Source organism: Nilaparvata lugens, chromosome 5 (assembly GCF_014356525.2).
Source record: "Nilaparvata lugens isolate BPH chromosome 5, ASM1435652v1, whole genome shotgun sequence".
Taxonomy (NCBI): Eukaryota; Metazoa; Arthropoda; class Insecta; order Hemiptera; family Delphacidae; genus Nilaparvata; species Nilaparvata lugens.
In genome coordinates, this window is record NC_052508.1 from 70160486 (window position 1) to 70179886 (window position 19401).

General features: G+C 34.7%; 1 protein-coding gene across 1 annotated transcript in view; it reads left to right on the forward strand.

Moving 5' to 3' along the window:
• The first annotated feature begins 2379 nt into the window (after positions 1–2379).
• The window catches only part of LOC111051305, a 125933-nt gene continuing 108911 nt past the window's right edge, over positions 2380–19401 (forward strand). Inside the window, exon 1 of the mRNA XM_039429194.1 lies at positions 2380–2836. Within this exon, the coding sequence (XP_039285128.1) occupies positions 2825–2836 (12 nt within the window). The 5' untranslated portion in view covers positions 2380–2824. The remainder of the gene's footprint in view (positions 2837–19401) is intronic.

Genomic DNA, 19401 nt, shown 5'->3' on the forward strand with positions numbered 1-19401 from the left:
TTCTCAAATATTAACAACTAGCTGTACCCTGCCACGCTTCGCAGTGGCACATTGTGATTGAATGTTTATTTTTTTTTTCTGTGGCCCCCACTATATATAAAATATGTGTTGGGAAACCACAAATATTATGCTTGTTAAATAAATTATGAACATCTGTGTTATGTGAGCTGTTAAATCTGGTTTATTGTGCAATTACAAAACTAAAAGGAAAAATAATGTTTATGTGAGAAATAAAATGAAAAAAAGCAAAATTTTTAGAAAAAAGAAATTAAAATGAGTAAATGAATACCTATATATAAAATAGAAAATTATTGATGGAAAATAATTAGATTCTAAAAGAAAAAAATATTTGAGAATAGTCTCTTAAAAAGGATTGATAAAAAATGAATTAATAATATTCATAATATCTAGTTTGTAATAAGGTCTTCACTATAATTTATTCTATTTTCAATTATCCAAGTTTTTGTTTTTGCTTTAAATATATTAACCAGTACCATTTCCTTGATGTCCATTGGCAGCCTGTTGTAAATCTTTGGTCCTAAGTATGTGACTGTTCTCTGGGCGGCAGTTGTTGTCATCCTGGGGACTGCTAGATCAATATTCCTTCTTCGCGTGCTGTGGGTGTGGTCCATGTTGAGAAAGAACTGCGGGTTTTTCCTGATGAATGTGAGTAATTTGTGAATGTAAATTTGTCGGATGCTCAGTAGTTGGAGCTCTTCATATAGAGAATCTGAAGGGTAGAGTGGATGTTTCTGTCCCATTATTCTGAGGATGAGTTTCTGGACTTTAAAAACAGGATTGATATGGCAGAAATACGTAGCTCCCCATGCCAGGATTCCATATCTTGCTATTGACTCTACCAATGCGTGATATACAATTTTTAACGTATCCAGTGTGAGTATCTGTCGGAGTTGAATGAAACTGTAAACCAGTTTCCTGAGTTTTGTTGTTTGCTGTATGATGTGTTTGTCCCACCAAAGTAAGTCGTCTATTATAACTCCTAAATATTTTATATTATCTGTTCGTTCTACTGATGGACAATTGCAGTCTATGCGATTTATTTTGCAGTGATGTAACTTGATTGTATTTCGTACAGGTTTTTTGGAGTCCGTCAGTGAAAATGCTAGAAATTTAGTTTTTGATGAATTGAGAGTCAGGATATTACTGTGGAGCCAAAGTGTAATTTTTTCCATGCCTAATTCAGCGGTTATGAAAGTCTCGTTCCAGTTGTTGCCTTGAAATATCACAGCTGTGTCGTCGGCAAAGACAATAATCTTGCCACCAATGTCGAGTGAGCACAACTCATTGGCAAAGATGAGGTACAGTATCGGACCAAGAACTGTTCCTTGTGGCACGCCGAATTTTACAGGAAGGCCTTCTTCTGCACTCAGATTTTTCCCTATTCTCACTCTCTGTTTGCGAATGGTTGAGAAATGAGAAAAAACAAAGAATACATTTCATATAAGTTTAATTTTGCAATACTTGTTTATATACAATATTTTTTGTTTTTCCACTGTCTGCGTAAATATAAAGACTATCTGGTTTGCCGACTCGGGAACACGCAACATACAGTTGTCCATGTGAAAAGCAATCCACATCTAAATCTAGACCACACAATTCTAAAGATAGACTAATACATTATTATAATCTATCCCTTCATTTTGTTTATATGATCAAATAACCAGCTGACTACTAAAATATTAGCCTACTTTGTATTTTAGCATGCAACACAGCCCAGATCGTATTATCAACAACACCGTTGTCAAATGCCGGTATGTTAGTAGAAAAGAGATAAGAATTTTTTTTTATTTCTCGTTGTTTTATGATAGAAGGAAACATAGCATGAATATGAAATAGAAATAAGATATTGAAACTATAAGATAAAACTATGTGAAGTCAAAAATCGGAAAAATCCATAAACAAGAAAGTTAGAAATTTTCGGGCGAGCGTAGCGCCCCTGAAAATTGTAAAAAGTAGATAAAAACCATCCTTGATGCGGATTTTATATCATGTTAAAATTTCAACTCAATCGGTCCAGTACTTTTGGAGTTTTTGCATTACACACAAACCAACATAACATTTTTATATATATAGATATACTGTATAGTTATGTAGGAATCAGAATATAGCTATACATTTAAATACCATTACATACAGCTGTGATATAGGTAGGTTCTCCTCATGCGTCCGTGTGTCAGTGTTTGTGTTCAACATTAGGCCAGCTGAACGTGTTGGGTTATTAAAGTAGTGTGGTTGGGTGAGCCGGGTGGGGGGAAGTGACTGGTAATCATTATGGAGGGGAGAGGAGATTGCAGCCGCTCTACGGGAGGCAAGAATAGTCGATTGTAGTCCTCCAAGTGGCGGGCTTTTCACTACTCTAGTCTGTGCCGTGCCTTCGACATGTATGGTTGGTTCTCAGATAGCAGAAATCTACGTCGGAAATAATTTTACTCAGCTCGTATCACGTGCTTACCTGTACTATTGGATACGCGAATTTTTCCTGCGTTGTCAAAAACACTTTCAACAATAATATTTAGGTTTTCACATATTGATTGAGTTCACTCCAGTTTTATAATTCAGTTTAAAATCTAGTTTTAATCCAGTTTTATAATTCTTTAAATTCAGTCAACGTTTCGACGTGCACTCTTTTCATGTGTTAGTACTGAATACGCGAGTTATTTTCCATAGTGGAAAACTGTCTCAATAAGTTTTCCATTGTGAAGGATTTCTATGGTCTACATCAACAAAAATGTGATATTTAAACTGTTGTGGACATGTGAAATAGTTCACTGTTGGGATTAATTGGAAATAAACTACTGGAATCATGGGCCTATTGGTGAGTCTTTAGCAATTGATATATTAATAAAAATCACAATAGTTTAACTTAACGATATCGTTTTCAATAAATTGTTTAGTAATATTGTTTACTTTGATTATCAATTACACCAGAGGCGGCTCCAGGATGGTTTTTCGGGAGGGTCATGTCTATAGAGTTTGATGGATATTTTGTGAATTTCTATTTTTTTTCAATTAGATACGATGTCTTTTATTGGGTACAGATGGAATTGTTTAGTAATATTGTTTACTTTGATTATCAATTACACCAGAGGCGGCTCCAGGATGGTTTTTCGGGAGGGCCATGTCTATCGAGTTTGATGGATATTTTGTGAATTTCTATTTTTTTTTTCAATTAGATAGGATGTCTTTTATTGGGTACGGATGGAATTGTTTAGTAATATTGTTTACTTTGATTATCAATTACACCTGAGGCGGCTCCAGGATGGTTTTTCGGGAGGGCCATGTCTATAGAGTTTGATGGATATTTTGTGAATTTCTATTTTTTTTTTCAATTAGATAGGATGTCTTTTATTGGGTACAGATGGAATTGTTTAGTAATATTGTTTACTTTGATTATCAATTATTACACCAGGGGCGGCTCCAGGATGGTTTTTCGGGAGGGCCATGTCTAAAGAGTTTGATGGATATTTTGTGAATTTCTATTTTTTCAATTAGATAGGATGTCTTTTATTGGGTACAGATGGTAATAGGGGTAAGGGTAAGCATTCCTGACCGGCAATTAGGAGGTACTGGGTTCGATTCCCGGGCTGACAAATAATTTTCGTATAGTAGCGCTCATCAAATTTCCATCTAGCTGTTTACCCTGTTGTCAATATTTGCAGTAGCAGAAGTCTTCAGGGTGATTTACAGCATTTAATTTGGATTTTCGTTTATTAATAATTATTCTTTTATTTGGATTTGGGAAGGAAAAATCTGTTTTACAGTAATACGATTACATAATGTTTACATTACATAGTAAACCGTCTCTGTGAAGCAATAGACTGTTTATAATATTTTCCAAGTATTTGATAAGCAATACAATTTATAGCGTGTTGAACTGCGACATTCCATAATCATGAATATTTCTTTTCTCATTATTTCTCTGAATAATTTGAAAGTCTAGTAATGTGTGTGTAAAGCAATGAGTAATCTGCATAGGAAAACAAGCCGAAAGACTGCTCTATTTCATCACAGTGGATTACGTGGTCTTTTAATTCAAATTTAAAATTACGGTTCACCTGTAATCTGTGACCAATCCTTTTTGGAAAGCAATGAGCTCTGACCATAGCCATTGACATTCTATTATTTCAAAGAGCAGCCTCATCCAATCTAGTTACACGGTCAAGTCACGAGCATTCAAGACTGCACTTGGATGGGTGACCGATATAAAATAACTCTGCAACCGTATAAATCTTTTGGTCATTTCAAAGAGCAATAGCCTCATCCAATCTAGTTACAGAGTAATGACGGTTAAGTCACGAGCATTCAAGACTGCTCTTGGATGGGTGACCGTTATGATATACCATGTCATGTCAACAAATCAGATTATTTGATCGAGTCTATTAAAATTTCTAGATTTCTAGCGAGTTTCGGTAAGCTAATTGATTTCACAGCTGATCTCACACAAACGCACGCATCTTCTGTTATCGACAGACGAAGAAATAATCATCTTGAATGAATAACACTAAGAAATTGTCAAAAAATCACTGATTAATTGATAATTAGAAAGACCGGTTTCGGTTATTACACCATTGTCAATCTCAGATAAACCTGTTCAATTCAGTTCCTAAACCTGATCAATCTCTGATCAATCTATGATGAGTTTATCAGAGTTTGACAATGGTGTAATAACCGAAACCGGTCTTTCTAATTATGAAGAAATTATCATCTGTTTTTCCAAGGATGAATTATCCTTTTCATGTCCTTCAGCGAGTTTTCCCAGGGATGAGATCCAGTGCCAGCGAAATTTATATCATAAACCTACTATGTTCCAAATTTCGTGGAAATCGTTAGAGCCGTTTTCGAGATCCGTTGGACATAAATAACCATGAATATAAAAATACAAAATTGCTCGCTTAATATAATAGGATGAGAGAGTTTGACTGGAAAGTATGTTTTTGAAATCAAACATAGTTAATTTCTTAGTAAACCGTCTCTGTCAAGCAATAGACAGTTTATAATATTTTCCAAGTATTTGATAAGCAATACAATTTGTAGCATGTAACTGCGACATTCCATAATCATGAATAATATAAAAGCGAAATGGCACTCACTGACTGACTGACTCACTCACTCGCAGAACTAGAAATCTACCGGACCAAAACGTTCAAATTTGCTAGGTATGTTTAGTTAGCCCTTTAGAGGCGCACTAAGAAATCTTTTGGCAATATTTTAACTCTAAGGGTGGTTTTTAAGGGTTCAAAGTTCGTCTTTAGCATGTATATTCTTCTTATTCTCTTAATTATAATCGAAAAATGTCCATACCATATGTTAATATAGAACTATAATCTAGAGAGAGTACCTCTTCGAAACAGTTGTTGACTGGTAACTAAATTAATAATTTTAAGGGTTGGCATTAAGTTGAGTTGACTTTGTTAGGTTGGCACCAAGTTGAAGATTGAAATGCATTTATCGCGGGAAAATTGATTAGGCACTGCTACCGTACTTCAATCAGAGCTATTCCTGGGAATATTATATTACTAGCCGTCAGGCTCGCTTCGCTCGCCATATCCGTTTAGCCAGACGTTTAGTCTGGACCCCCGACTGGATCGTCCTAACATATGATAAAAATGCTCAAATGAAAAATGCAGACGAGCGAAGCGAGCCTGCTGATCTCATTTTTGGACGATCCAGCCGGGGGTCCAGGGGGCGGAGCCCCCTGGCTAGAGGATATGGCGAATGAAGCGAGCCTGACGGCTAGTCATGAATAATTCTTTTCTTATTATTTCTCTGAATAATTTGAAAGTTCAGTAATGTATGTGTAAAGCAATGAGTAATCTGCACAGGAAAACAAGCCGAAAAGACTGTTCTATTTCACCACAGTGGATTACGTGGTCTTTTAATTCAAATTTAAAATCACGGTTCACCTGTAATCTGTGACCAATCCTTTTTGGAAAGCAATGAGCTCTGACCATAGTCATTGACATTCTATTATTTCAAAGAGCAGCCTCGTCTAATCTAGTTACACGGTCAAGTCACGAGCATTCAAGACTGCAGTTGGATGGGTGACCGATATAAAATAACTCTGCAACCGTATAAATCTATTGGTTATTTCAAAGAGCAATAGCCCCATCTAATCTAGTCACAGAGTAATCACGGTTAAGTCACGAGCATCAAGACTGCACTTGGATGGGTGACCGGTAGAAAATAACTCTGCAACTATAATCTATAAATCTAATAATACTGCAAGTATAAATCTATTGGGTATGTTGGATGCATCCCCTATATTATCTCTCGTTGGTATCTTCTTTATTATAGGTTGGCTCAGAACTTCTCCAAAATGGTAGATCATAAATTTGATATATTCATAATTGGAACAGGATACACACGACACAGATAGATTAAAAACACTTAAAAACTTATAGGCTATTATAAACGAAAATTTTCGAGAGCTGGGCTCCCTTTGTCAATCAAACAAGTCTTGACTTCCTGTATTATTGAAATTATTTGTTTCATTCGAAACAAATTATTTGTTTCGCAAACAAGTCTTGACTTCCTGTTTGATTGACAAAGGGAGCCCAGCTCTCGAAAATTTTCGTTTATAATATAAGTTTTTAAGTGTTTTTGATCTATTTGTGTCGTGTGTATCCTGTTTCAATTTATATTATAAAACTTTAAAGTGTTTTCCGTTATGTGCTACATATATTCATAATGGTATTCATATTTATCTAGCAAACCAACATTTTCAGATTTTTTTAATTGGAGAGAGATGACTGGTTTCAACCCTTTCTCTCTCCTGAATTATTTCAATGAATAAAATCTTTTGATACTACACTGGTCTGCTCATTTTATCCAGCTAGGTGATATTGATCTTTATTCAATTTACCGGTAATAGTAAATAATTATGACATTAGAGCTCCTAATATAAGTTATTGATACGTAGTATCAGCAAACTTTTCTCTTGAATGAATAAATAAAAAATCTGGTGTGGCGCACTCACACAACTTTCCTTGCCGTTATGAAAATTGATCACTGACGCTAGTGTTCCCGCGCATCTCAAGTCTACTATTCAAATATTTGAGCCAGCTGGTGACAGGGCAATAACGCTGGAGACACACATGAGGTCTGCTATCTCTTCATAGTGAATGATTTAAAAGTATCAACAATAATTTGCAATTGAATAATAACATTTTCTCGAATTTAAAGCTTATTTTCAATTTTAGGTGAAAATGTTACTGAACAATAATTGTAGAGATTTTCATGCTCAATCTACTCCACTTGATTTTTTTTGTTTCAATTGTATCTGAAGCCTGATAATTCGGTATCTATCTGCATTGATGGGGCGGAGCTCCTGAAACTTTTACAGATATGTGACTTGTGGCAGTTGATAGAGCTTATTGATGACTTTTCTAGGTATGAATTTGATGGAAATCGTTAGAGCCGTTTTCGAGATCCGTTGGACATAAATAACCATGAATATAAAAATACAAAATTGCTCGCTTAATATAATAGGATGAGAGAGTTTGACTGGAAAGTATGTTTTTGAAATCAAACATAGTTAATTTCTTAGTAAACCGTCTCTGTCAAGCAATAGACAGTTTATAATATTTTCCAAGTATTTGATAAGCAATACAATTTGTAGCATGTAACTGCGACATTCCATAATCATGAATAATATAAAAGCGAAATGGCACTCACTGACTGACTGACTCACTCACTCGCAGAACTAGAAATCTACCGGACCAAAAACGTTCAAATTTGCTAGGTATGTTTAGTTAGCCCTTTAGAGGCGCACTAAGAAATCTTTTGGCAATATTTTAACTCTAAGGGTGGTTTTTAAGGGTTCAAAGTTCGTCTTTTAGCATGTATATTCTTCTTATTCTCTTAATTATAATCGAAAAATGTCCATACCATATGTTAATATAGAACTATAATCTAGAGAGAGTACCTCTTCGAAACAGTTGTTGACTGGTAACTAAATTAATAATTTTAAGGGTTGGCATTAAGTTGAGTTGACTTTGTTAGGTTGGCACCAAGTTGAAGATTGAAATGCATTTATCGCGGGAAAATTGATTAGGCACTGCTACCGTACTTCAATCAGAGCTATTCCTGGGAATATTATATTACTAGCCGTCAGGCTCGCTTCGCTCGCCATATCCGTTTAGCCAGACGTTAGTCTGGACCCCCGACTGGATCGTCCTAACATATGATAAAAATGCTCAAATGAAAAATGCAGACGAGCGAAGCGAGCCTGCTGATCTCATTTTTGGACGATCCAGCCGGGGGTCCAGGGGGCGGAGCCCCCTGGCTAGAGGATATGGCGAATGAAGCGAGCCTGACGGCTAGTCATGAATAATTCTTTTCTTATTATTTCTCTGAATAATTTGAAAGTTCAGTAATGTATGTGTAAAGCAATGAGTAATCTGCACAGGAAAACAAGCCGAAAAGACTGTTCTATTTCATCACAGTGGATTACGTAGTCTTTTAATTCAAATTTAAAATCACGGTTCACCTGTAATCTGTGACCAATCCTTTTTGGAAAGCAATGAGCTCTGACCATAGCCATTGACATTCTATTATTTCAAAGAGCAGCCTCGTCTAATCTAGTTACACGGTCAAGTCACGAGCATTCAAGACTGCAGTTGGATGGGTGACCGATATAAAATAGCTCTGCAACCGTATAAATCTATTGGTTATTTCAAAGAGCAATAGCCCCATCTAATCCAGTCACAGAGTAATCACGGTTAAGTCACGAGCATCAAGACTGCACTTGGATGGGTGACCGGTAGAAAATAACTCTGCAACCGTATAAATCTATTGGGTATGTTGGATGCATCTCCTTTATTAAGTCTCGTTGGTATCTTCTTTATTATAGGTTGGCTCAGAACTTCTCCAAAATGGTAGATCATATTTCATATATTCATAATTGGAACAGGATACACACGACACAGATAGATTAAAAACACTTAAAAACTTATAGGCTATTATAAACGAAAATTTTCGAGAGCTGGGCTCCCTTTGTCAATCAAACAAGTCTTGACTTCCTGTATTATTGAAATTATTTGTTTTATTCGAAACAAATTATTTGTTTCGCAAACAAGTCTTGACTTCCTGTTTGATTGACAAAGGGAGCCCAGCTCTCGAAAATTTTCGTTTATAATATAAGTTTTTAAGTGTTTTTGATCTATTTGTGTCGTGTGTATCCTGTTTCAATTTATATTATAAAACTTTAAAGTGTTTTCCGTTATGTGCTACATATATTCATAATGGTATTCATATTTATATAGCAAACCAACATTTTCAGATTTTTTTTTAATTGGAGAGAGATGACTGGTTTCAACCCTTTCTCTCTCCTGAACTATTTCAATGAATGAAATCTTTTGATACTACACTGGTCTGCTCATTTTATCCAGCTAGGTGATATTGATCTTTATTCAATTTACTGGTAATAGTAAATAATGATGACATTAGAGTTCCTAATATAAGTTATTACTTGATGCGTAGTATAAGCAAACTTTTCTCTTGAATGAATAAATAAAGAAGCAGTGCTTTTAAGAATTAAATTTTTCTGTTCCTTCAATATTATTTCTTTAATATGTGATTATTTGTTTCGCAATTACACTCTATAAATTACATTGCTTATCAAATATGATATGATAAACAGTCTATGTGAATATATTCTTTAATTTTCCCTATTTCAGTGATAATGATGAGGAATTTTTCTTCTATGTTTGGTTTTGAAGCATCTAAATTCAACAATCTACTCTGTGAAAATAATTAAGAACTGAAATTTTGTGAAGTGAACAACTACAAGACGACCTATTTCGGACTATGTGTAACCTTATCTAAATTTGGGAGAGGAATAGCACAAGGTTACCCTATTTTCTCTCTCCCTATCATTTTTGATGATGTTCTTATTGTATGAATCAATAAAGAATCAATATCAAAAGAAAAACCAATGAAGATTACCTTTCTCTCACTCATACTTTCAATATTGGAATACAGTACTCTACATGCATTCCATAACTTGGGAGTCTCAAACTGAAGTACCATCCATTTGAGGGTTAAGTGTAAGAGAGGGCCGACTGCTTTGCTCCCTAACTTCGCCCTCCTAGGCCAAAATAAAGGCAGTCATTCAATTCAATTCATTCCTCTTTTTTATAATTATCCTCTGAATTTTGTAGTTTTTTCCTGTAATAAATTACTATTTCTATTCCTATAAGTATTTCCTATTCAATAAAAAGCAATGAGTCGGTGTTAGTCTATTATACTGTACTACTGAATGAAAAAGACTAAGAAATTGTCAAAAATCCATAGATTTATCGATACTTAGAAAGACCGGTTTCGGTTATTACACCATTGTCAATCTCTGATAAATTGTCTTAAGACTGTCTCTTACACTTTTTCATTCAATATGAATAATTACCACAATATCAACTTCTAAACTACACAAAAAGTACTGTACTACGTTATGAATCAATAATTTTTTAAAGTTGTTGAATTTTCACCTTTTTGATGAACGAAGGTGAAAGTTTCGAATATTATTTCGATATTTCACCTTTCATTTATTTCAGGTTGAGACCAAAACTGGATAACTTTGAAGTTCGTTGTACTGTTCTCACTCATTATTTGATTGAATTCACCTTTCCACATTACTGTATCCCTGAAGATATTTCAAGGTATCTACTTTTCTGTCAAAAATAGAATAAAAGTAGAAGTTCACCGTTCGAACTCTTTTCTGTCAAGCTGTCTGCATGAATGAATGATGGGGTTAAACTTGGAAACCTGGATAAATTTCCAATTTTCATAAAAAAAGTTAAGTAACCAGCTCCAACTACTTTCAATTTGAAGTTTTCAATCAGCTTGGGGCATATTCCCAAAATAATAGGTACGAGAAGATAGTTTTAAGATTAGTTTTGATGATTTTTCCACGAAAGGAAACGCGAGACAGTTGAGCAGGTCAGAAATAAGAACGAGTTTTTGTTCTGTTTCGAAAATGACTTTGCGTGATCTAGTCTCAAGCTGGTGGCGTTGGAAATTACGAAGGAAAGAAAAGGAAAGAGAAGGTTAGAGAAAGAGGGAAGGAATAGAGTGTGGGAGAGAAAGAATTTCTGCGAAATAAGGGTGTGATGGCATGCTATTTACTATTTAAGTAGTCGGTCTTTTTTTAGGGTTTCTTCCCTGCCCTAAATTCAGTGTAGGTCCCAAATGTAATAACTTAATCTAAAGTACTGTGGAGTCTTATTTTCTCACAATTTTATCACTTTCTTTACCCCACCTTCTACCATAGGTAAGGAATGTATTGCTTTCCAAGAACATTAGAGTTCCTAATATAAGTTATTGATGCGTAGTATAAGCAAACTTTTCTCTTGAATGAATAAATAAAGAAGCAGTGCTTTTAAATATTAAATTTTTCTGTTCCTTCAATATCATTTCTCTAATATGTGATTATTTGTTTCGCAGTTGCACTCTATAAATTACATTGCTTATCAAATATGATATGATAAACAGTCTATGTGAATATATTCTTTTATTTTCCCTATTTCAGTGATAATGATGAGAAATTTTTCTCCTATGTTTGGTTTTGAAGCATGTAAATTCACAATCTACTCTATGAAAATAATTAAGAACTAAAATTTTGTTAAGTGAACAACTACAAGATTTAACCTATTTCGGACTAAATTATGTGTTACCTTTTCTATATTTAAGAGGGGAATAGCACAAGGTTACCTCATTTTTCTCTCCCTATCATTTTGATAACGTACTTGTTTTATGAATCAATAAAGAATCAATATCAAAATAAAAACCAACTAAGGTTACCTTTCTAACACTTTCATACTCTAAATATTGGAATATAGTACTCTACATGCATTCCATAACATGGGAATCTCAAACTGAAGTACCATCCATTTGAGGGTTAAGTGTAAGAGAGGGCCGACTGCTTTGCTCCCTAACTTCGCCCTCCTAGGTCAAAATAAAGGCAGTCATTCAATTCAATTCATTCCTCTTTTTTGTAATTATCCTCTGAATTTTGTAGTTTTTTCCTGTAATAAATTACTATTCCTATTCCTATGAGTATTGCCTATTCAATGAAAGCAGTGAGAATAGTCTATTATACTACCTACGTCATGAATCAATATTTGTTTTAATATTTGAATCTCCGCCTTTTTGATGAACGAAGGTGAAAGTTTCGAATATTATTTCGATATTTCACCTTTCATTCATTTCAGGTTGAGACCAAAACTAGATAACTTTGAAGTTCGTTGTACTGTTCTCACTCATTATTTGATTAAATTTACCTTTCCACATTACTGTATCCCTAAAGATATTTCAAGGTATCTACTTTTCACAAGAATAGAATAAAACTATAAGTTCGCCGTTCGAACTCGATTCTGTCAAGCTGTCTGGATGAATGAATGATGGGGTTAAACTTGGAAACCTAGATAAATTTCCAATTTTCTAAACGTCGTCAAAAAAGTTTTGTAACCAGCTCCAACTACTTTCAATTTGAATTTTTCAATCAGCTCGGGGCATATTCCCAAAATAATAGGTGCGAGAAGATAGTTTTGAGATTAGTTTTGATGATTTTTCCACGAAAGGAAACGCGAGACAGTTGAGCAGGTCAGAAATAAGAACGAGTTTTTGTTCTGTTTCGAAAATGACTTTGCGTGATCAAGTCTCAAGCTGGTGGCGTTGGAAATTACGAAGGAAGAAAAGGATAGAGAAGGTCAGAGAAAGAGGGAAGGAATAGAGTGTGGGAGAGAAAGAATTTCTGCGAAATAAGGGTGTGATGGCATGCTATTTACTATTTAAGTAGTCGGTCTTTTTTTAGGGTTTCTTCCCTGCCCTAAATTCAGTGTAGGTCCCAAATGTAATAACTTAATCTAAAGTACTGTTGAGTCTTATTTTCTCACAAATTTATCTTTTCCCTATTTACCCTTTTTTACCCTTTAAACTTTCTTTACCCTACCTTCTACCATGGGTAAGGAATGTATTGCTTTCCAAGAACATTCGAGGTACCCCAATATCAAATGTTCTATACGTTTGAAGGTCCCTTGAGTCAAAAATATGATTTCCTTTTTTCTTCCACAATCCACCTTACATGAATTTATCATTTTTTACCCTACCTTCTACCACTGGTAAGTACTGTAGAGTCATATTTTCTCACAAATTTATCTTTTCTCTATTTACCCTTTTTTACCCTTTAAACTTTCTTTACCCTACCTTCTACCATGGGTAAGGAACCATTGCTTTCCAAGAACATTCGAGGTACCCCAATATCAAATATTCTATACGTTTGGAGGTCCCTTGAGTCTAAAAATATGATTACCTTTTTTCTTTTCACAATCATTCATATTTCTCATATTCATATTCCATTGATTCATTCTGGATTATTATAACAAAGATTTATTTGTTGCATTCACCTACTCGTAAATTCGTGAATACTAAATTTCACTTTTGTGAAATCAGTTTCTCTTTTTAGAAGAAGTTTTATGACTAAGACAAACAATAATATTCCTTACCTTACAGTTATATCTTGTGTTTGGTAACTATGCTGCACTTTAAGCGGTTAGCATTTGGTGAAGAAAAAGGAGAAACGAAACTCATCAGACATGTCAAATCCATTATTGTTGACATGAAATGACTACTGTTGAATGGCCCACAGTAGCCTGCAATGTTGACATATAATAATTTCTGGTGGGTCATTATCATGTTTCATATTGGTCATATTCTTCTTTTAAATTTCTTCGTATTCTTCTTTTACTCCTTCTCCTTCTTCTTCTTCTTCTTCTTCTTCTTCTTCTTCTTTTTCTCCTTTGTGCCCAGCGATCAGAATGTGTTTGGTTACTCACACATTGAACGTATTTTATTGCAGCAGCCATTTGAGAACATCAATTATTACAAATGTCACATTGGTTCTAGCAAACACATCGTCTCAATCCTTCATTCTAATGTTTTGACTTTTCATTTCTAAATTTGTTTTAATGACAGTCAGACAGTGACAATGTGGGTGATAGATATAGATATATTTTTTCAGACTGAAACAGTCAATATGTTCTAATATTATCAAAAATTGATGGGGTGGTGTACAGTAACTATATTACCCATATCATTAATTAACCCATAATATGGGTAATATAGTTACTGTAGGGTTGTGTGGTTTTGACCACGTATTATCTTTCCTCCTCATGTAGGAATATACTGGTGATCGACAATACTTTTTGACAACCTATTATCTTTGCTTCGTTCCATCATGAAGGAATTAACTGGATATACTAGAAAAAAATATATATATAGATTGTCTCTTCTTTGGTTCCATTCTTGGATAGAACCGGCGCCAAAGCCATTCTTCTATCAGCAGAATCCATTTACTTGTCCATGGTCGAACAAAAGCTACAACAATGGCTGATCTTAACACTGTCGATGAACTTGTCTTTTGTTATTAGTGTTTTTGTTTGTTTTCGAACCTCCAGTTCAGTAGTCAGTAGATTACAAAATCATTGAAGAATGTTGACGCCATATACTGAAGAGCTTCAGAAAAACTACAGGATTCAGCTCTCAAATGAGAAGATTCTCTCTATTCTCAGTTTACTTGCTTATGAAGTGCTATAGCCCGATTTTGCCTTCTCAATAATTCGCCTCCAATCATCTGGGGGCGCGACAGTCGAGACCGACGACATTCGAGGCCTACGACCGTAGAGGACTGTTTTACAGTCCTCTACGGTCGTAGTCCTCGACTGTTGTGAGTGTACGAAAATTAGAGTGGCCTCAACTGTCGCCTAACGCAGGCGACATTTGAGGCCACGTTTTCAGGAGTCCTCTCCCGTCGTAGGTCTCGACTGTCGGGGCTGTACACAAATTAGAGTGGCCTCAACTGTCGCCTAACGCAGGCGACATTTGAGGCCACTTTTTCAGGAGTCCTCTACCGTCGCTGGCCTCGAATGTCGCTGGTCTCGACTCTCGGGCCTGTACAAAAATTAGAGACTCGCTTGCAGCAGGCGACATCAGTTGAGAACACATCCTACTGCGATTCCAGACAAAATACATTTTATAATGATTATAACTTCTGATCTGTTGAAAACTAAATAATGGAAACTTCCTTCATAAAAAAAGCATATGAACTTAAAATGTGAATGTGTGAAATTGATAAAAGTTATTGATTTGTAGAATAATATCCTACATCTATCATGAACTGAGAATTTGACATCAAAGTATCAAAAAGGTATTTACGAGTTTGAAAATTTCGTTTTTTATTATGAAACAACTAAGGTTTATTTACAGTTGTAAAGTTGCAATACTTATTCATAATATGGAAGGAATAATGGGATATTATTCAATTGCTGGTGAATCCATACAAATTTAATGATAATATTCTTTTGGTGCTGTCTACCATTCTGGAGAGCCTAGCGCAGGCGACAGTTGAGGCCTCTTTTTCAGGAGTCCTCTACAGTCGCAGGTCTCGACTGTCGTGAGTGTACAGAAATTAGAGTGGCCTCAACTGTCACCTAATGCAGGCGACATTTGAGGCCACTTTTTCAGGAGTCCTCTACCGTCGCTGGCCTCGAATGTCGCCGGTCTCTACCGTCGCTGGTCTCGACTGTCGCAGGACTCTTCTGTCGTTTGCCTCGTTTGACAACGACCCCAATCATCTACATCACTTTCTAGTGATAGTAACAAAATTACACTATTCTCAGTTTACCTACCCCAAAACATGTTCTGTATTCTGCTTCGAAAATACTTCTGCAATTCGCAACTGTGATACAAGGAAATGGAGTAGATCAGCTAGGTGCTACCAAAGTAGATTTTAGTACTTGTAGTAGTTAGCTACTTCACAATTATAAGCTAGTAAAAGTGCTATTAGTTGTGAGATGTTAGGTGGATTCCTCTATTTCACATAGCGGTGTTGCTCCGTGGTGGGTGAACCAAACCGTAGAATAGAATAAACAATAATTACACAATTATAATACCTTATAATTATAATCACAATTATAAAAATCAAACTTATGAAATTTTTTTCTGGCCGAATTCATAGCAATATTCAAATTCAATCATCGTATCCTTGATTGAACGAGCGAAGTTAGGTCTAAGATTCAAGTCGACGGTTTGGCATTTAATGATTAAATGCTTATATGTTGCGCATTTACGGCGAAACGTGGTAATAGATTTTCATGAAATTTGACAGGTATGTTCCTTCTTTAATTGCGCGTCGACGTATATACAAAGTTTTTGGAAATTTTGCTTTTCAAGGATAATATAAAAGGAAAAAGGAGCCTCCTTCATACGCCAATATTAGAGTAAAAATCAGACTATAGAATTATTCATCATAAATCAGCTGACAACAGATGTGTGGAGAAGCCAGTCTATTGCTGTATTTCCATAAGGTCTATGTTTGAATCAGGTACTTGTGGATGAGAATACTGCGTGAGGTCTACTGTTCACAGAACTGCTAGTATAAAATTGAATAGGGTATTTTTAGACCCCATAGTTTTTGACATAAAATTAGTACTGATCATGAAATTCATAATTTCATGCCGGAACAGACCAATTCAGTTCTATAATCTGCTTCCAATCGATATTGGACAATTTGAATTTCAATTACCCTCTTCTTGATCATACTATAAATAATTTTTAAACCATTCAGTTTTATTATTGTAGTTTTATTTTGAGTTAGTAGAAATGTCCTTCAGTCCCCTTTTTTGTACAGGAATTAATTACCATTGAGAACAGCATTGCAACTAGTCTATAGTCTTGACTATTTCAGTCATTAGACTTTATAGCCCCCTAATAAAGGTACTTAGCAAGTTTTTACAGCTTAAACCCCTAGGTTCCTAGCCTTCAAAGCTGAGTCTTTAACAAGTTGCTGTAAAATCGATGCTGAACTTCAAAACTGTTCTCTTTTATCACAAACTTAAACGAATAAAGGGATTTATTTGAGAGGCAATAAATGTTTATTGTTTCCAGTGAGCATTTATTTCCCTATGGTTGCTGCATGCTACAAAATATATTCTAATGTTACCCTAAACCTCCAGAGAAATATTGAAAAATAAATAATTTCTGAACTGGTTCAAGAGTAATGAATGGGGCAGTTTCCAAGACTTTGAATTATTTGTAATTGGGATTTTTCAATGCTTAAGAATTATATCTACTTGAGATGTTGATCACTACTGAGGAAAATTCTAGAATATGTCTATAATTTGACTGTATCTATTAATGCTCTTTAATGATTATTATTTCTACTTCATCATTAGAAACCTTCATTTGATGAAAAATGTAGGATATCATTCTATAAATCAATATCCTGTTACAAATCAATAACTTTTATTAGTTTCACACATTCACATTTGACATTTTCTTGATCTATACATTGAGCTTTTCTCGTGAAAACTAACTTGTTTATTTATTTTATTAACGATGTTTTTGAATTAATCACATTATTACTTTCATTTGATGATAACATCATACGTCAAAATTGAATTACCATCGCTACAATCTCATATCCTGCATAAATATAATGGTAGCCATCTACCTTTTTTCAAAACTCCAATACGAAACATTATTATACTCACTTCTACTCGCTCAATCTGTTCAAAAAGTTTGACAATTTCCAATTTTCCAGCTCAATTTGAAGTTTTCCACCATTGTTTTTTTATGACGTTTCTGTATTTCCGTGTTTACTGGGTTTCAATTATTCTTCTCTTCAATTCCTTCTCGTATATCATCCATTTGTTTTTGTTAGTTTCTGAGTTTCTCTCTTCGGGTTGTTGTGTAACGGCTATCATGACGATATTTGGAATACTTGGGCGTGTCTTGTCTCGGCCAATGGCAGTAGAGCTCAGCCGTGATTGGTCGACAGCTGATGACCAATCGTAGGGCTTCACCTTCACTATATTATCACAGAATACAGCAGTAGTATTCTGTGATATTACGCTGCTAAATGCTCAAGCTTCTAGTTTACTGGATATTGATAATGGTCTAAAAAACCGGAAATGGTATCTCATACTGTTCTAATAAACCAGGTTTCGACAATATCAAATCGCTTTCAATTTATTAAATTAATATTGAATATTCACAATTACCTCAACAACAAAAACTCTAAATTTTCCAAAAGTAGGATAAACAGGTTACACACTCATTTCTCCAGATATCAATCTCGTTTAATGTTCAAATCTTCAAATTTGTCTAGACTAGATTTTTATTTTATTCTCGTTTTGTTTCTATTTGATTAGGCTCTTCAATATCATCATTCTCCTCTTCGCAAATACAATCCAAAACTATTCTTAATCTTCAATACATAACAAAGTCCAATCACCAATACAGTTTTCAGTAAGTCTATTCATATTCTACCTTCCAAATCTGTAGGAGCAAAAGGAACAAATAATAACAAACCACTGTATGATGAAGACTCCATATTCCAGGATAGTATGTTGTATTCTCTATATGTTGTATCAGATAAAACATATACGAGACTTTTAAAATTGTTTTATTCTATGGTTGTATGTTCATTCATTCATTCATTTTTTTTATTGACAATCACAACTCTCATTGGACAACAAAATATTGATTTATAAACAAATTCTAAAACCTGTCTGGACGTATGGAATTCAGCTTTGGGGCTGCTCTAGAACATCTAACATCAATCAGATTCAAGCATTCCAAAACAAAGTACTGCGGAACATGGTGAATGCGCCCTGGTACATGAGGAACAGTGATTTGCACCGAGATCTGCACATCCCCTATGTGACCAGTGAAATAAGACAATTGGCAGCCCATCATGAGTCACGTCTTCATCAACACCGAAGTCATCCAACTCCTAGACAGCACTGAACTCACAAGGAGGTTGAAGAGAACAAAGCCCTTCGAGTTGGTGTAGTGCTAGTGAAGTGAAAAAAGTATAAATTAAATAAATGTGTAGCGAAAGAATTTAAAGTAGAAGAATTATAGATTAGAACTGTAGGCTTCACTGGAAGACTTTAGCAATAAAAATTAATATTTTAGGATAAGAAATAAGAGAACAAAATTAATGGTTAGTCCTAGTGACTAGTTTTTATGGAAGTAATAATATAAAAATTTATTTTATTCATATGCAAATACAATCCAGGTAAAAATAACAGCCATTTGCCCAAAACTGCTTCAAACCTTAATTCGAAATACATAGACTAAAGGCTAAAGGTTATGTTGTACATTATATATTTATGCTGTATACAGTATTTTGATAGAATTCCCCAGAATATAATGTTGAACTTGAGAGTAGATCTGCACGATTCCCTGTTAATAGCCATAGCATTAGCTATAGCGATTTCCTGTTATTATCAATAACTCTATCGATCAAAGCCAGTCAATGCAGTCTGAACTGAACTGATAATTATGACATTCAATGTAAGAGTTACTATTCTTTTCACAAAT